Below are 14,104 nucleotides of genomic sequence, written 5' to 3'. Positions count from 1 at the left end.
AAGAATAATTAACAAATTTTAGCAACGCGGGAATCGCGGGATTATACAAAAACGTCAAAAATGTATACATGAAACACAAATTTTTCTAAACTAATAGTTCACAAAATATTGATAAACAGAATTAAATAGTAACAATAATAAGATCGTATTTGCTTTTAATTATTAATTTGCAAATATAAAACTTATTAATATTACGATTAAAAGTCATTAATATATTTATGATAAATATATTTATCATTAATATATTTATGACAGAGCTGCTCTGTGAAGTTGGCACCCCTAAATGCGAATTTTGATAAAATCATTATTGCATTCGTTTGTCCACTGTTTGTCTACGTTTGTCCACCCATTATTTCCGTTTTTCCACCTTATTTTTATTATATTTTTCATAATAATGAAAAATAATCACTTGGGGGTGCTACAATTTTTTTTTGTGTATAACTTTTTTTTGGAGGGTGGACAAACGTGGACAAACAGTGGACAAACGAATGCAATAATGATTTTACCAAAATTCGCATTTAGGGGTGCCAACTTCACAAAGCTTAAGATTACACCTACCGGCAAGATTCTTTCATTGTGGCGGCCCACCCCCAGATGTCCAAAGAGGAAAAGATTCAAAAGGAAGAGACTCGTGCCAATTCTCGCATGTACTCGAGACACATGAGATCTATTCATATAGCACCTCGCTCTAAGACACCTCCGGGCATCGAAGGCAGGCTCCCACTACAATGCCTTACTGATGAGTCTAGTAGTGGGGGCCGGGAAGAAACACAGCAGTGGATGACAACAAAATATTTTCGCATAGACAACACGGAGCCAAACAAGATAAGACTGGCCACGAAAATCCGTTTACTACGGAACCTGGGCCATCCAAACTTAGAAGAAGAAGAAGACGATGCCAAACATACATTCCGGTTAAGACATTTGAAAATATTGTCTTTCGCTGGTATAGATGCAAAATAACAAAATGGACATGATACCAAACCATGGATTCCAGCAGCTAGTACCTCCGCTTCTTGTTGTTTACAAAGTAAAATACTAAATTTGGTCGGCGGTAATACCTGTTGAAGTACAGATAAAGAAAATTCGCGACCACACTGCAACAAGCAATCAACGCGCGTGTTGCCAATCTGCTAATACCACGTCTGTGCTCTTGTTAATGCATGAATTGCAAAATATGTGACCATCCTCACATGGAACACTTGGATGGCATACATTTATCATCATAACAATATTGACATTCAAGTAATGTCTTTTTTGCCTAAAAACGAAATTTAATAACGATTATAAAGCACTTCATACTTTAAGTTCATTAAATTCTTGCTCTTCTTTTGCTTTCACATCATCTAGATATTTTCTAAGCTCTTTTATGTTGTATAAAAGCACACTCTTGAAGAAATGGTATATCCTCTGTAAGAGTCATCTTGTTACAATATCGTTTAGTTTTCATATCAAGGTTTAACACTTCCAGAGCTTTCCCAGTTAAACTTAAATTATTCATATACTGACTATATGATTTCATCAACGTGTTTACCTGCAAAAAAAATTACACACTTTACATGTATCATTATTGTAATATATTTACTACATATTATTTAATAATGGATAGCTTAAGGATAATACAATATCGTTAAGCAAAAGATTTAAAGTTATTAGCCTGCTACTCTTCACATATAAAAAAATTTAAGTAGAAAAATTATTTCATTACGATAAGGCTAATCAAAATAATAAATATAAATAAATCCGAAGTAATTTAGTAATGTATCAAACTGCTTTGCAAAGAACAGAAAATCATTAAACTATTATATAATGCTGTGATTCAATACCATCAAAAATCCATCAAAAAAATTATGTTATGAATTAAAAAAAATATCTTAATTGTGTTTTTTAAATTAATCATACTCTTAATTTGCTGAAGTAATATTTGAGAAAATCTACTGCATGCGGATTAAATTCACATTTCCTCTTATCATCTTTTCAAATCATCTTATCAAATAAATCTAAGTTTTTATGAGAATTTTTTTAAAAAAATTAAACATGTCATACTTTAAAAAATTAATAATTTTTTTACATTAAATTAAAAAAAAATTAAAAAACAATTTTGAAACTTTTTCTTGATATTTTTATTTTAAACTAGAGAAAAAACACAATTTAAATTAAACATGTCATACTTTAAAAAATTAATAATTTTTTTACATTAAATTAAAAAAAAATTAAGAAACAATTTTGAAACTTTTTCTTGATATTTTTATTTTAAACTAGAGAAAAAACACAATTAAAAAAAAAAACGTTTTATTTGGATTATTTTTCGCAAAGTTATAGGCATTTGAAAATTGCAAATTTTGAAAAAGATTTATATCTCATGACAATATTGATAAAAAAATTCGAAAAAAATTATGGTAGCTTTTTGTGATGGATACTATAATATATCAAAATTTCAGCCAAATCAAAAATCCAAAAGTTTTCGAGTGGCACACTTGGGATGGAATGCCCCATATACATATAAATTAATAATAATCATATACATATACATATAAATTAAGTAAATTTATAATTTTTTTCAATTTTAGTATAAAGTTCACTGCACATCTCCTCTAATGTTGTGTTTACTTTAATCCTATAAAAGGAAATTTTTATACGATTGTAATGTCAATAATTTGACCACTTCAGCATCCCCTTAAATAAATATTTTAAATAAGTAATTGTTATACAAATAAAAATTATTTGGTAATTGAGGCAGCTTTAGGACGGCCAGCCCGAAGCAAATTTTCGTTATCATCTGCAAATAAATTAGGGCTCTCCGAGGTTTCAATGATAATTGAAGAACGATAATATTATCGACAATTGATATAAATTTGCAATATAACAAATATTTAATTATAATTTTTTATTATATCAAATGCACTATAAATGCTGCATAAATAAGTATGCATATTTTTTTTTATTTTTTCAATAGAGATAATAACTGCGTGTACAGAGATAAAACTGTATATTATTATCTCTATTGATAATTAAATTCGGACAATAACATTAAAATCATAGATTTTAATAAAAATCGAGTATTATATTAAGTTTTCAATATATTATATACATGCTCTATGAAAATTCAAAATAAATCATGAAATTAGTACTATGATTTGCACATAGAGGCACTAGCTAATAACATCTTTTTGATTAAAACAGCAATTTCTAGATGGCGTACGAGTTTGTTTACGAGTACTTGTGTAAAGAGTCTAAAGGCTGTCAAAGTCGGAACAATTTTTGTGACGGTATTAAAGTCGGAGAGAATACCTTCGCCAATATGGATAAACTATCAAAGCCGCAGATAATTTGCCACATTGAGAAATCAGTAGATTATTCGCTGTTTGATGCAAAGTGGATACCATGCAGCGCAAAATTCGTGGTTATGGGCTCTCGGCCTCGTGGTACCGGCATTATACAAATTTATGAGCTATCCAGTGGCGAATTAAAGCTTATCAAGAATATAGAAAGATCTAATCAGATAAAGTGTGGAACATTCAAAGCATCCAGCCTTCGTGATAGATACTTAGCTACTGGTGATTTCAAGGTTTCCTTTATTCTAACAATGTAACAAATACAAAATCTGCTATGTTCAATGTTTATGTTTAGGAAGATTTTAATTGCGACATCCAATTAATTCATAAATCATGATGGTTAATTTTACAGGGTAAATTAAATATTTATAATTTAGAAGATCCTTCGGTACCAGTTTATTCGGCTAACGCTCATACACAGATTATAAATGCCATTGACGGAGTAGCAGGTACTAGTATAGGATGTGGAGCACCAGAATTAGTAACTGGATCTAGAGATGGAAGTGTAAAAGTATGGGATCCTAGACAGAAGAATCGACCAGTTGCTGTTATGGAACCTAAGGAAGGAGAAAGTCGACGGGACTGTTGGTCAGTTGGATTTGGCAATTCTTACAACTCCAAAGAAAGAGTAGTAGCAGCGGGATATGATAATGGAGATGTTAAAATGTTCGACTTAAGAGCTATGTCAGTGAGATGGGAAAGTAACTTGAAAAATGGAGTTTGCGGTCTTGAATTCGATAGGAAAGACATTCCTATGAATAAGCTAGTTGCTACTACGTTAGAATCCAAATTTTATCTCTTTGACTTGAGGACTCAGCATCCTAAAAAAGGTTTTGCTTATCTTGTTGAAAAGGTATTATTTCAAATAAAAATTAATATTTATCTTTCTCTGTGATTTCTATGTATTTATAATCTGTCGGATGTTTATGATTTTAGGCACACAAATCAACGATATGGCTGGTTAAGCATTTGCCGCAGAATCGTGAATTATTCGCGACATGTGGCGGTGGAGGAACAATTTGTCTTTGGAAATAGTAAATATGTTTACGTTTTTATAATTACACAAATACATTATCTTCTGTAAAAATGCTTGAAAATTCATTGTTTACCGTTTTGCAGTGATTATCCAGAGAAAAGAAAAATTGCGGATGCTGACGGTATCGAGCAAGGAGTTATGGGCAACATCAATTTGCTGCAGAATTGTACGCTTTCATCGCAACCTATTAGTTCTTTGGATTGGAGTCCGGATAAGCAGGGACTCGCTGTTTGCACATCGTTTGATCAATGCTTACGCGTTATTATCACTACGAAACTAAATACGTATTGATTAAACAATGGAGAAAGTACATGTAAATAAGCCTACCACCACATACCAGTGGAAACAAAAAGTTGTACGCTTAAGATAACTAGTAAATAAAGAGTTTTTGTTTTATAAACAACTTTTTATGGTAAACTAGTCAAGTAATAGGAATAATGCACTTTTTGAATTCGTTCGTTAAATGGCATCTTGATCTAACAAGATTGAATTCGAGACATCGATTTTTCATTCGCCAACTGCAAGGTACGTTATGCAATGGTGGGCAGACGAGAACGAATTTATATGTCATTGGGCCAATCTATTTAGGATCGGACCCTTATTAAGCACCGGCCATCTTGCGCACAAACGTGAATGTTACGCAATATCGCGAGCGACGTCCGCCATTTGAGATGCGTTCAACCCACGCGCTGTCGCTTGCACCTCCATTCCAACGACAACGCGCGAGGGCACAGCATTGCAACCGCGCACGCAAGGTCAGGAATACCTCGACTTTAATTACATAAATTAGACGTCGCGTCGCCAAGTCTATCTCTCCTCGCTCGTTCATCGCGATATATATTTATGCTGTTAGATTCGCGCCCTTTATGTCCAATACGAACCTGAATATTATCTTGTTCCATCACTTTGATTGCGCCAATTAGGAAAAAAGTTTAATTGAAATAATTATATATAATTTACATCACAATCTGTTTTTATTTAAAACGTTTTTCTTTTTAATCTTTTTTATAAAAATTCATTTTTTTTATAAAGCATATTATTTTCTATTTCGTGTTGTAACATAATTAATATAGTACTGCGGATATTTTCAAGGGAAGATTTCGTACCTTTCGTATGTATGTGTGGTTTGTTTAATTTGCTCAGCACAAAATGTATCCACCGAAAGTTAAAAAAGATGAATCGTATCACAGGAATGGATCGCTATTCTGGGAGTGTATAAGTGTCGGTTGGCTAATTAAATAGCGGAATACATATGTGTATTTGCAGGAGCGTATATGTATGAACACGTGAACAAATAGAGAAGTATATGCAATACCTGGTTCCTATTTTTGTTTCTTGATGGCGCATTTGGTGATGCACTTTGCGACGGTTTGGTCAACATCCAAGATTTGCATTGCTTTTCCTGTATAATCCCAACTGTGTGTATATAATCGACGCGATTTAATCTTTAATACATGGAAAGATCAATTCTTAGAAATCTTGATTCTTAATTAAACATCAAAACAGTATTAAATAATTTTACTCAAAAATAATTCTCAATTAATAACTTGAAACAACTTTCCATTTAAGAATTATTATTCCATTAAATTATATTATTACTGCTCCCCATTTTTTTTAGCAAACGATGATAGAGGTACCAAGGGATCGGTAAATAAAGAATAAGATTCCAATATAAAAAATATTTGTATTTTCTTTAATTTTCTAATGGTAATCTTGGCAGTAGTAAGCTTATTTAATATACATGTATATATAACTCGTTGTTACAACATTCAATCATTGTATATGAGCTCTGTTCTGTAAATATTTAAATAAAAGAAAATTTAATATAAACACAATAAGTCAGATCAGCGCAACTGGTGTATTAATATTACATATTAGAACATAAAAAATGCAAGTTTTTTCACTAATAGATACATTTATTGAAAAATTTTACAAATAATAAATATTGAAAAATATTGATGAAAATATCAAAATGCTAGTTTCTTCATTAGCAGGTACATATGTTGATCTATCTCGAAGCCGTGTAGATTGTTCGCATCACCTTGTAATCTCATCAGCAGACCTCCAAAAGATACATAAGCTGATCTGGAAATAAAATAAAAAACTGGTCAATACAAGTTTACATTGTCCTATATAAATATTCGTAATATGCCAATCACCTTCGGCACTTGATGCATACTGTATGATTTTGTTCAGATACGATTTAATATTATAATTTAATATTATTAAATATGCCTAAAATTAAACTTATATTTATACGGCTTGTTTTCCTGTTTGGGTTCTAACGCTGACCTGATGTATTGAGTGAATACCTAGTTCGAAATGACAATGAAATTGATATCAATTCGAAGTCGATACGACGTCGAAATCATCAAATCGATGTTGAATTGAAATCGATTCGATATCGATTTCATTGTCATTTCTCACTAAGTACACAGTTAAAAACAAGATTTTTAAATAACAATTTTAACTTTAGATTATTATGAAGAATAGTATCAACTCTTCTTCTGGTGCCATTTTAAATTTCCGTCGATTCTAAATAATTCTCACATCCAAGAAATTTTCAAGATCGTCAATAATGCTTCTCCTGGTAGCAGTAGATTTACGACCGTCATAATTGCAGTGCCGATAGCGGTCGTGATATATAGATTGACCACACAACCAGCTAACCACACTGCCAACATGCCGATCGCTATATACGTGTATGTGTGTGTATATAGATATCTTTATATAAAAGAAGTTCTTCCTTTAAACGATTAAGAAAGATGTATTTGTTGAACCGATGTGGCTCCAAATATTCCACTCTTCCAGCTCGACTGATGATAATTTTCTTCGTGTCATTTCCTCATTTTATTTTTCTTCTTATAGCATATATGTATCAAAAATCAAGGCCTTACAGTGTAATATTGTTTTAGTTCTTTAATAATACAAGTCATTTAAAAGTGCATTGTATTCAAATAATTTACGGATGACTGAAACAATTTGTACACAAACTTGAGATTAAAAATTGACATAATTGAAAACACAATGCATAAATTTATACATATAGAGCAATTAAGCGTCAAAATTATCGACTGCGCAGACTTTTGCAGCAAGATAGCACTAAACCTTTTTCATCTCTTGACAAGTTACTTACATAATTATTATAACATTTTGCAATTAAACATTCCATAACTTTAAAACATACGCAAAAAATAACACGTAACTTCAATATTATGAAAGTGATAGAATTTTTAAGTACGTATCAACATTAAATACCTTTGATTATGTATTTAATTGTATTATCATTTTGATAGAGCTTAAAAAATACATTTTACGAAACTCCGCATGCAAATTTTGCGAGACTTGTGAGAAAAGGGAGGGAAAATGTGCGCAAATACTGAAGGGAATTCTCGCGGCACACCTTTTTATAAGATTTCTCTGTCGATTGACCTTGCCTTTGTCGAATCTCTGACTCTAAAAAGCATTCAACTTCTATAAGAATTATTTTTAGCCAAGTTCGAGTTTCCACTTACATTCTGGTTTCACTCTCCCCCTCCCCCTCTTTCTCTTTTTGTTTATGTAAAAAAACTATTATTTTAAAAAATACGTACATTCATTACTAATCTTCGTAATAAGTAACTTATTAACCAAATATACTTATTACAAATGCAACAATAATTATAATAATTTATCTGTAAAAATGTCTATTAATATCTTAAAATGACAAAGACGTAATACTTTTTAAGATATTTAATTTCTTTTTTATTAGATCTTAAAGTTATCGCAAATATGCTTTTAAAGTAATCATTATTTGTTTTATTTACATTATAAATCAAATATAAATATTCTCGACTCGATGAAGTAAATCAATACAGTACAAAAATAATGCCAATTGGAGCATATACAGTTAGTTCACATATATTAGTGTAGGTGAAATTTGATTGATTCACAATCATAACGTTTCGATCCCTTATCCAATTTCGAACCCTTATCAATGCTGATCGTATAATTGTCGAGGCATTTCTTCGTTTGTCTCGTCAGATCAGATCTAACGCTCGACACAGCAACAGCTTAAAAGTACTCCGACATTATGTAAGTTACAAAATTTATATATATTGTAATCGCAAATAATTCGATAAAATATTGCTCAGTGTACCAGGAAATGCAATGACATCGTTGACACACTACACTCAGTTGGTTAACTGCAGTTATTATTAGTAATTTTAATCATATATTCGGTTATATGATCAGCATTGATAAGAATCCGAAATTGGAACAAAATACATTGTGATTATGAATAAATCAAATTTCACACTATAACATTCCGTGTATGGCTTCAAATGGTATTATTTCTTTATTATATTTTATCATACTGTTTTATTTTTACATCTCATATCCAAAACAACTTCTTTTTCTAATAATATTTGTGATTAAATATTTACTCTTCCTCCTTTTCTCTTCCTTTCAAGTAATTAAAAAAAAATTTTACTTCTATAAATAACTTGATAGCTCACTGAAAGATTTAACTTCTTTTGTATATACGAACTGATCAAATATAACAGATAAAATGAATGGAAATAGATGAAGTAAAAAAACAAGTTTTCTCAACTAAAATTATTAAATTCCACTTATAAACAAATAATTTATTTTTAAATTAATATCTATTCTAATAAAGTTTTATATTAATAATTTTATATTGATAATATTTACAAAGAGAAACATGATTCGACACGTTATTAAATAATTTTGAAAACTGCAAATATCTCTTACTTACTGCAAATATCTCATCTGTGGATACTACAAGAAAAAAAAAGTGAACTTTTCAAAATTATAAAATTTACTTCTATTGATAAATTAATCACTAATAAAGGCGCTGGTGAAATTAAATGAAAAACGCATCAGATGATTTTTATTGCCATTTGATACAACAATATATGATTCTATGCATAAGCAATGCGTATTTATATGTGCACATAAATTGTTACGTTTATGTGAAGCCTTGTTACATGAAACGAGTCTGCAACAAGCACTCTTCCATTAACAAATCCCTCGTCACGAACGGTCGAACGCCATTACGCTATTTATTCATAGGGAACTGTCATTGCCGATGGTATCGCATTAAAAAAAAAACATTTATCAATGTAGCATGCATTCGTTCGCTTAATTGCGCATCCCTTCCTCCACAAGATATTGTATCTCGGAATAAAAAGGAGGGAACAGGATGAAAAGCGGCAATAACAGTTTTTTTTTTTTTCAGCATGATGTATTTATTGCAGCTCATACACATTGTGCATTTCAAACAGATTTTTCATAAAATTCTTTTCTACAAAATCGACATACCGACCGATTTCAGTACGAAAATTCATATTACGCATTCATCGACCGAAGGTTAAATTTACGCAACAAATGTCAATTACAATATTATTCATCATTAATTATTATCTCAGACAAATATAGTATTTCTGAATAAAAACAATACTATAAAGTATAACACGATGTTTTATACATGCGTGGATTAATTTTAAATTAATATTTTTGTCCAGAGAGATACTTGTAAATAATATTCTTATCATTATAACGCATATTTCGCTGTTATTCGTTATAATTGTAATAATTATTATAATAGTAATAATTGCACTTTAAACAGAAAAATTTAACAAAGAATAATGGATTTTCTATGTTCTACTTACAGAGTTACACAAAGATAATTCGTACGAATTCTATCATAATGATATCGATTTATTATTTAAAGAGTAATATTTAAAGCAGAGATGAAAAATATAATTAAATTGTAAAACACTGAAAATCGCTAATGTTGTTTGCGGTCATTTTATTAAAACCAAAATTTTAATTAAATTTTATTATAAAATATTAATGTATAATCGAATCCAAAACTATTAAAAAAATGCAAGAATCTTATCTCTGATTTAAACTTTTTCTCGAATCCGAGATCGTTACTATATCTATATATATGACAAGTCCTGAAATTCCTGTGTAAAAGAATATTATTCTTACAAAGATATTAATATATAATGTACATCGAGGTATGCACGGTATAATTATCCCAAGCTTTCCAAGTGTGGAATAATCTAGAGGACGTACGTAACATTTCTATTATCACTCTTTTGTTCGCGACGAAGATACCACGCAGTCTGGCATCAACGTCGATTTTTAATCAAATATATATATATATATATATCTACGTTAAAAAGACGACGTCACACGATCACTGATGGCGGCGACAGAAGAGATGTCGTACCAGATAGTGCATTTACAGTATTCAGGGCCCGTGTAAACGCGCATCTGGCACGAGCCCCAACTGCCCTGTAATCTCGTATTGGCTCGCTTCCGCTCCGCTCGCTCTCATGCTCTTTTTATTCGTTAATCTTCGTAGCCTATCCCTCTTTTCCTCCTCCTTTATCTGCTTTTCAATTTATCCTTCCTCGTATCAAGTTGCAATCAAATTATAATGTCTCTTTTACCGCAATATTAATATAGAAATATCTCATTAAATAGCGATATTAAATTTGTCTCTAATCGCAATTTGTGTGTGTGTGTGTGTGTGTGTGTGTGTGTGTGTGTGTGTGTATTAGTATTAAAAATGTAAACACTTATGTAACGACGTTCAAGTCACGCGATTATCTCTGATGTATAATTATAATGTCTTCATTTCACGGTATAAAAAAACTTGGTAGCAATGATAATTGACACTGCCATCATGCTCGATGAATTGAGGTAACCAAAAATTGTCCACGAATTTCGTCAAGATGAAACGATAAAAACGACGACACAGAGTTAAGGTTTTCTCATGTCGTCCAGAAGGATGTCAGCTGATGCTATTTTCCTCTCGAAACGCGAAACGAGAAGAGGACGACGTTGCTAATAATAGCAGCCACTGTCCCCGGTGCCACGACGCTCCGGCGTCGAGACGCGTCTCTTCGTAGAGCGCGATCCGCTAATGCACACTGACGGAGTCGGTGCATCTCTCGATGCTTTTAGACAGTTAATCCTTTCATAGACGCCACCGGTGCGTCTCAAGGACATAACTGCGAGTTACCCAATGTATAATACAATAAGTTTCAAATTAAAAAAGAAACATCTCATTTCAAATTTATTTATATTTCGCATTTACGAGATATATCTGTCAAGACAATTGATCTCAATAACGATCGCTGACCAATCCAAACGAATAATTTGTTACATTTTTTTTACAAAAGTAAAGAGCTGGATGATATAAATTATAGTTTACAGTCATTGGCACTGCGTATGTTTCAATATAAAATCTTGCAATTTTAATCTCATCCCTTCTCTTCCCGTATCATCACAAAATTATTCATCGACATCAATTATTCAACAACACGTTTATTTTTTTAATTAATTAACGAATTCGTAATTTCGGATTACATTATTTTTCAATTTGGATAGATTTAGTATCAAAAAAGGTATCCCACGATAAACAAACGCGATTATCTATCATTGATTATTGTTTAACCCGATCACGTGGCTTTCACAATAATATGAGATCACAGAGATAGAATCATGAGATTGTTATGTTATTCACGTACAAGCGTTCGTTATTTCCGGAATAAATTTTTGATTTGAGATTCATCGCATAATCACATTGTCTGGTTTACATAATTTTTCCCGGAATTCGTATTAGCATTAAATGAATGTTCAAGATCGCGAAACTAAAGGAATCAATCTCGCTCTGCAGTTTGTAATTGAAGGAAATAGTGTTTGTTCGCAGAAATAAAACACTAGATCGCAGAAAACGACATCGCTTGCTCGAATTTCCAGGGAATATCGAATTAATTTCAATTCTCACACTATTTTGAGAGAAAATATCTTGTTGCACTGTTACTATCTATTTTCAACGTTTCAAGACAGCCATGCGGTGTGCATCACGGATACACTAATCGCGCAATATTACACCACGATTTCGGAAGGAATTTTTTAATCGTTAATTCAATTTATTAGAGTATTATTGATTTTTCAAAGATTTCTGACCGATGAGTCAGAGCGCGATTGATTAGCGTAAAAAGAACGACGTCTAAGATAGATCGCGAATGCACTTTGAAACTTGTTTTCTGCCGAAGTCAAGAGAGCGAAACCGCAGTGCAGCAGCGTTGTCGACATCGATTATTCCTCGTGATTAACCAGCGGCAACTGCGGCACCACCGGTGTAACTGCATCCGCAAGAGAAGGGCGCGGGGAGCGAGCAGGGGCCTCGCGGTTGCCGAATGCAGTCGATCGGCGGCCGTTTTAGACACGCGGAACGAATTGCACAATCGTGTACTCGTGCGACCTTGCCTAATCCGCAACAGGTGCATCGCGCGATCCAAAATTATCCTAGCGCGGCAGGTAATTCCGTTTGACCGATCCCGTCGCGTCGTGACCTTCCGCGCATAATCGGACGTGTCGAAACATCGAGTCGCGAAGTTCCTCTAATCAATCGCACGTAAGTGGAGATGACTCCGTTCGTGAAAAAGTGCAAGATCCAAAATCGTCGATCGTTTCATAACGAGAAATGCACTCGCGGCAGCGACTTTCCATGGGTCGCGTGCGTGTTTCATCGCCTGCAGTTGTGGAAAGAGAGACAATTGCAATTTACAAACGTACACATACGTACAGTCCAACTGCTCTAGAGCAATAACGTTACACAATCACGACCTTGGACCGTGAACGCGGAATTTATCGTGCCAAGTAAATCTCCGCTCTCGCGGAATGGAAATCGATCGCGGGAAGTATAGCGCACGCACGCACGCACGATCGATCGATTTACATTTGCGGAATCGATCAAACGTTCTTCAATCCGCAGTGTTCAATATAAAGTTGGACGCACCAATAAAGATTGTTCCAAAGAGTTAGAACATTATAAACCTCTTAAGAACAAATTCCAAATCAAAACGTACGACGACTGGCGCGATATATTTATAATTACGATTCGAAGATCATCTAGATTTTTCATGATATCTTACTAGTATTTTACACCGACATAAACGTACGAAATCCTCTTGTCAATCAAAGACACGATTCGCGGAAATCGAGTGAGAAAAATGGCGCAAGATCGATATTACAGTATAAATCGCGTACGAGAATGTCACGCGACTCGCGAGCGATACGAGCAACGACTAAGCGACGACTAGGAGCTGCTTGCGACTAAACTCAGCCTAGAGCAGGAGCATGAGCCAGTAACTGCAGCGGCAGCGCTAGCCAGAAACAGCAAGCGTAGTAGAAACGGTTCGACATTTCCAGTCGCACCAGGCGTTATACAATCCGCGTGCCGTGACTGTCTCATTGCTCCTTGACCAATGTGCGTGCCAAAATTCCCGTAAAATATGAAACCTGTCTGCGACATTACGAATAATATTTATAGGAGGTTATATGGAAACATATCTTGACATTATATAATTCGTAGCTTATAAATGTTCAAATCCAATATCTGTACAAAAAAAAAAGTTGGGTCAAAATTGAGCTAACGGATTAAAATCGTTATCCGATAGTTTTGATATCGATTGAAATGTAATTCGGAATATAGGGTAAACTCGGTATATACGCCGCACCTATCGAAAACTTAATTTATCAATTATTATTTACTATGTTTAAAGCAAATTAATTATACAAATAAAAACTTTGTATCATCTACTACTATAAAAAAAATATTAGAAGTCCAAAATAATTTATTTTCCATATTATAAAGTAACTTTTTCAAACCCCTGCATTTTTGCCATTTATCCCATAGGGGGGGGGG

The 14,104-nt window shown here is 32.8% G+C and overlaps 2 protein-coding genes across 2 annotated transcripts in view; one reads left to right on the top strand and one right to left on the bottom strand.

The window, feature by feature from the left end:
- The first annotated feature begins 3,244 nt into the window (after positions 1–3,244).
- On the top strand, positions 3,245–4,698 carry Wdr92 (dynein axonemal assembly factor 10). Its single transcript, XM_018545580.1, has 4 exons — positions 3,245–3,568; positions 3,688–4,188; positions 4,272–4,369; positions 4,455–4,698. The coding sequence occupies exons 1-4, from the start codon at positions 3,302–3,304 to the stop codon at positions 4,660–4,662; spliced, it is 1,074 nt and encodes a 357-aa protein (XP_018401082.1). The 5' UTR covers positions 3,245–3,301; the 3' UTR covers positions 4,663–4,698.
- Positions 4,699–6,224: 1,526 nt separating this feature from the next.
- The window catches only part of Rpb8 (DNA-directed RNA polymerases I, II, and III subunit Rpb8), a 57,041-nt gene continuing 49,161 nt past the window's right edge, over positions 6,225–14,104 (bottom strand). Inside the window, exon 4 of the mRNA XM_018545648.1 lies at positions 6,225–6,456. Within this exon, the coding sequence (XP_018401150.1) occupies positions 6,339–6,456 (118 nt within the window). The 3' untranslated portion in view covers positions 6,225–6,338. The remainder of the gene's footprint in view (positions 6,457–14,104) is intronic.

This window comes from Cyphomyrmex costatus, unplaced genomic scaffold (assembly GCF_001594065.2).
Source record: "Cyphomyrmex costatus isolate MS0001 unplaced genomic scaffold, Ccosl1.0 scaffold5, whole genome shotgun sequence".
In the NCBI taxonomy this organism is placed as follows: Eukaryota; Metazoa; Arthropoda; class Insecta; order Hymenoptera; family Formicidae; genus Cyphomyrmex; species Cyphomyrmex costatus.
Note: the sequence above shows the minus strand (reverse complement) of the source record. Positions and strands in the feature narration are given on the sequence as shown.

What these genes read in the sequence shown, in the direction of transcription:
- Wdr92 (XM_018545580.1), top strand. Translation starts at nt 3,302, where the DNA reads ATGGATAAACTATCAAAGCCGCAGATAATTTGCCACATTGAGAAATCA. An exon ending in TAGCTACTGGTGATTTCAAG is followed by an intron (nt 3,569 to 3,687) that starts GTTTCCTTTATT and finishes TTAATTTTACAG; the next exon opens with GGTAAATTAAATATTTATAA. An exon ending in TTGCTTATCTTGTTGAAAAG is followed by an intron (nt 4,189 to 4,271) that starts GTATTATTTCAA and finishes TTATGATTTTAG; the next exon opens with GCACACAAATCAACGATATG.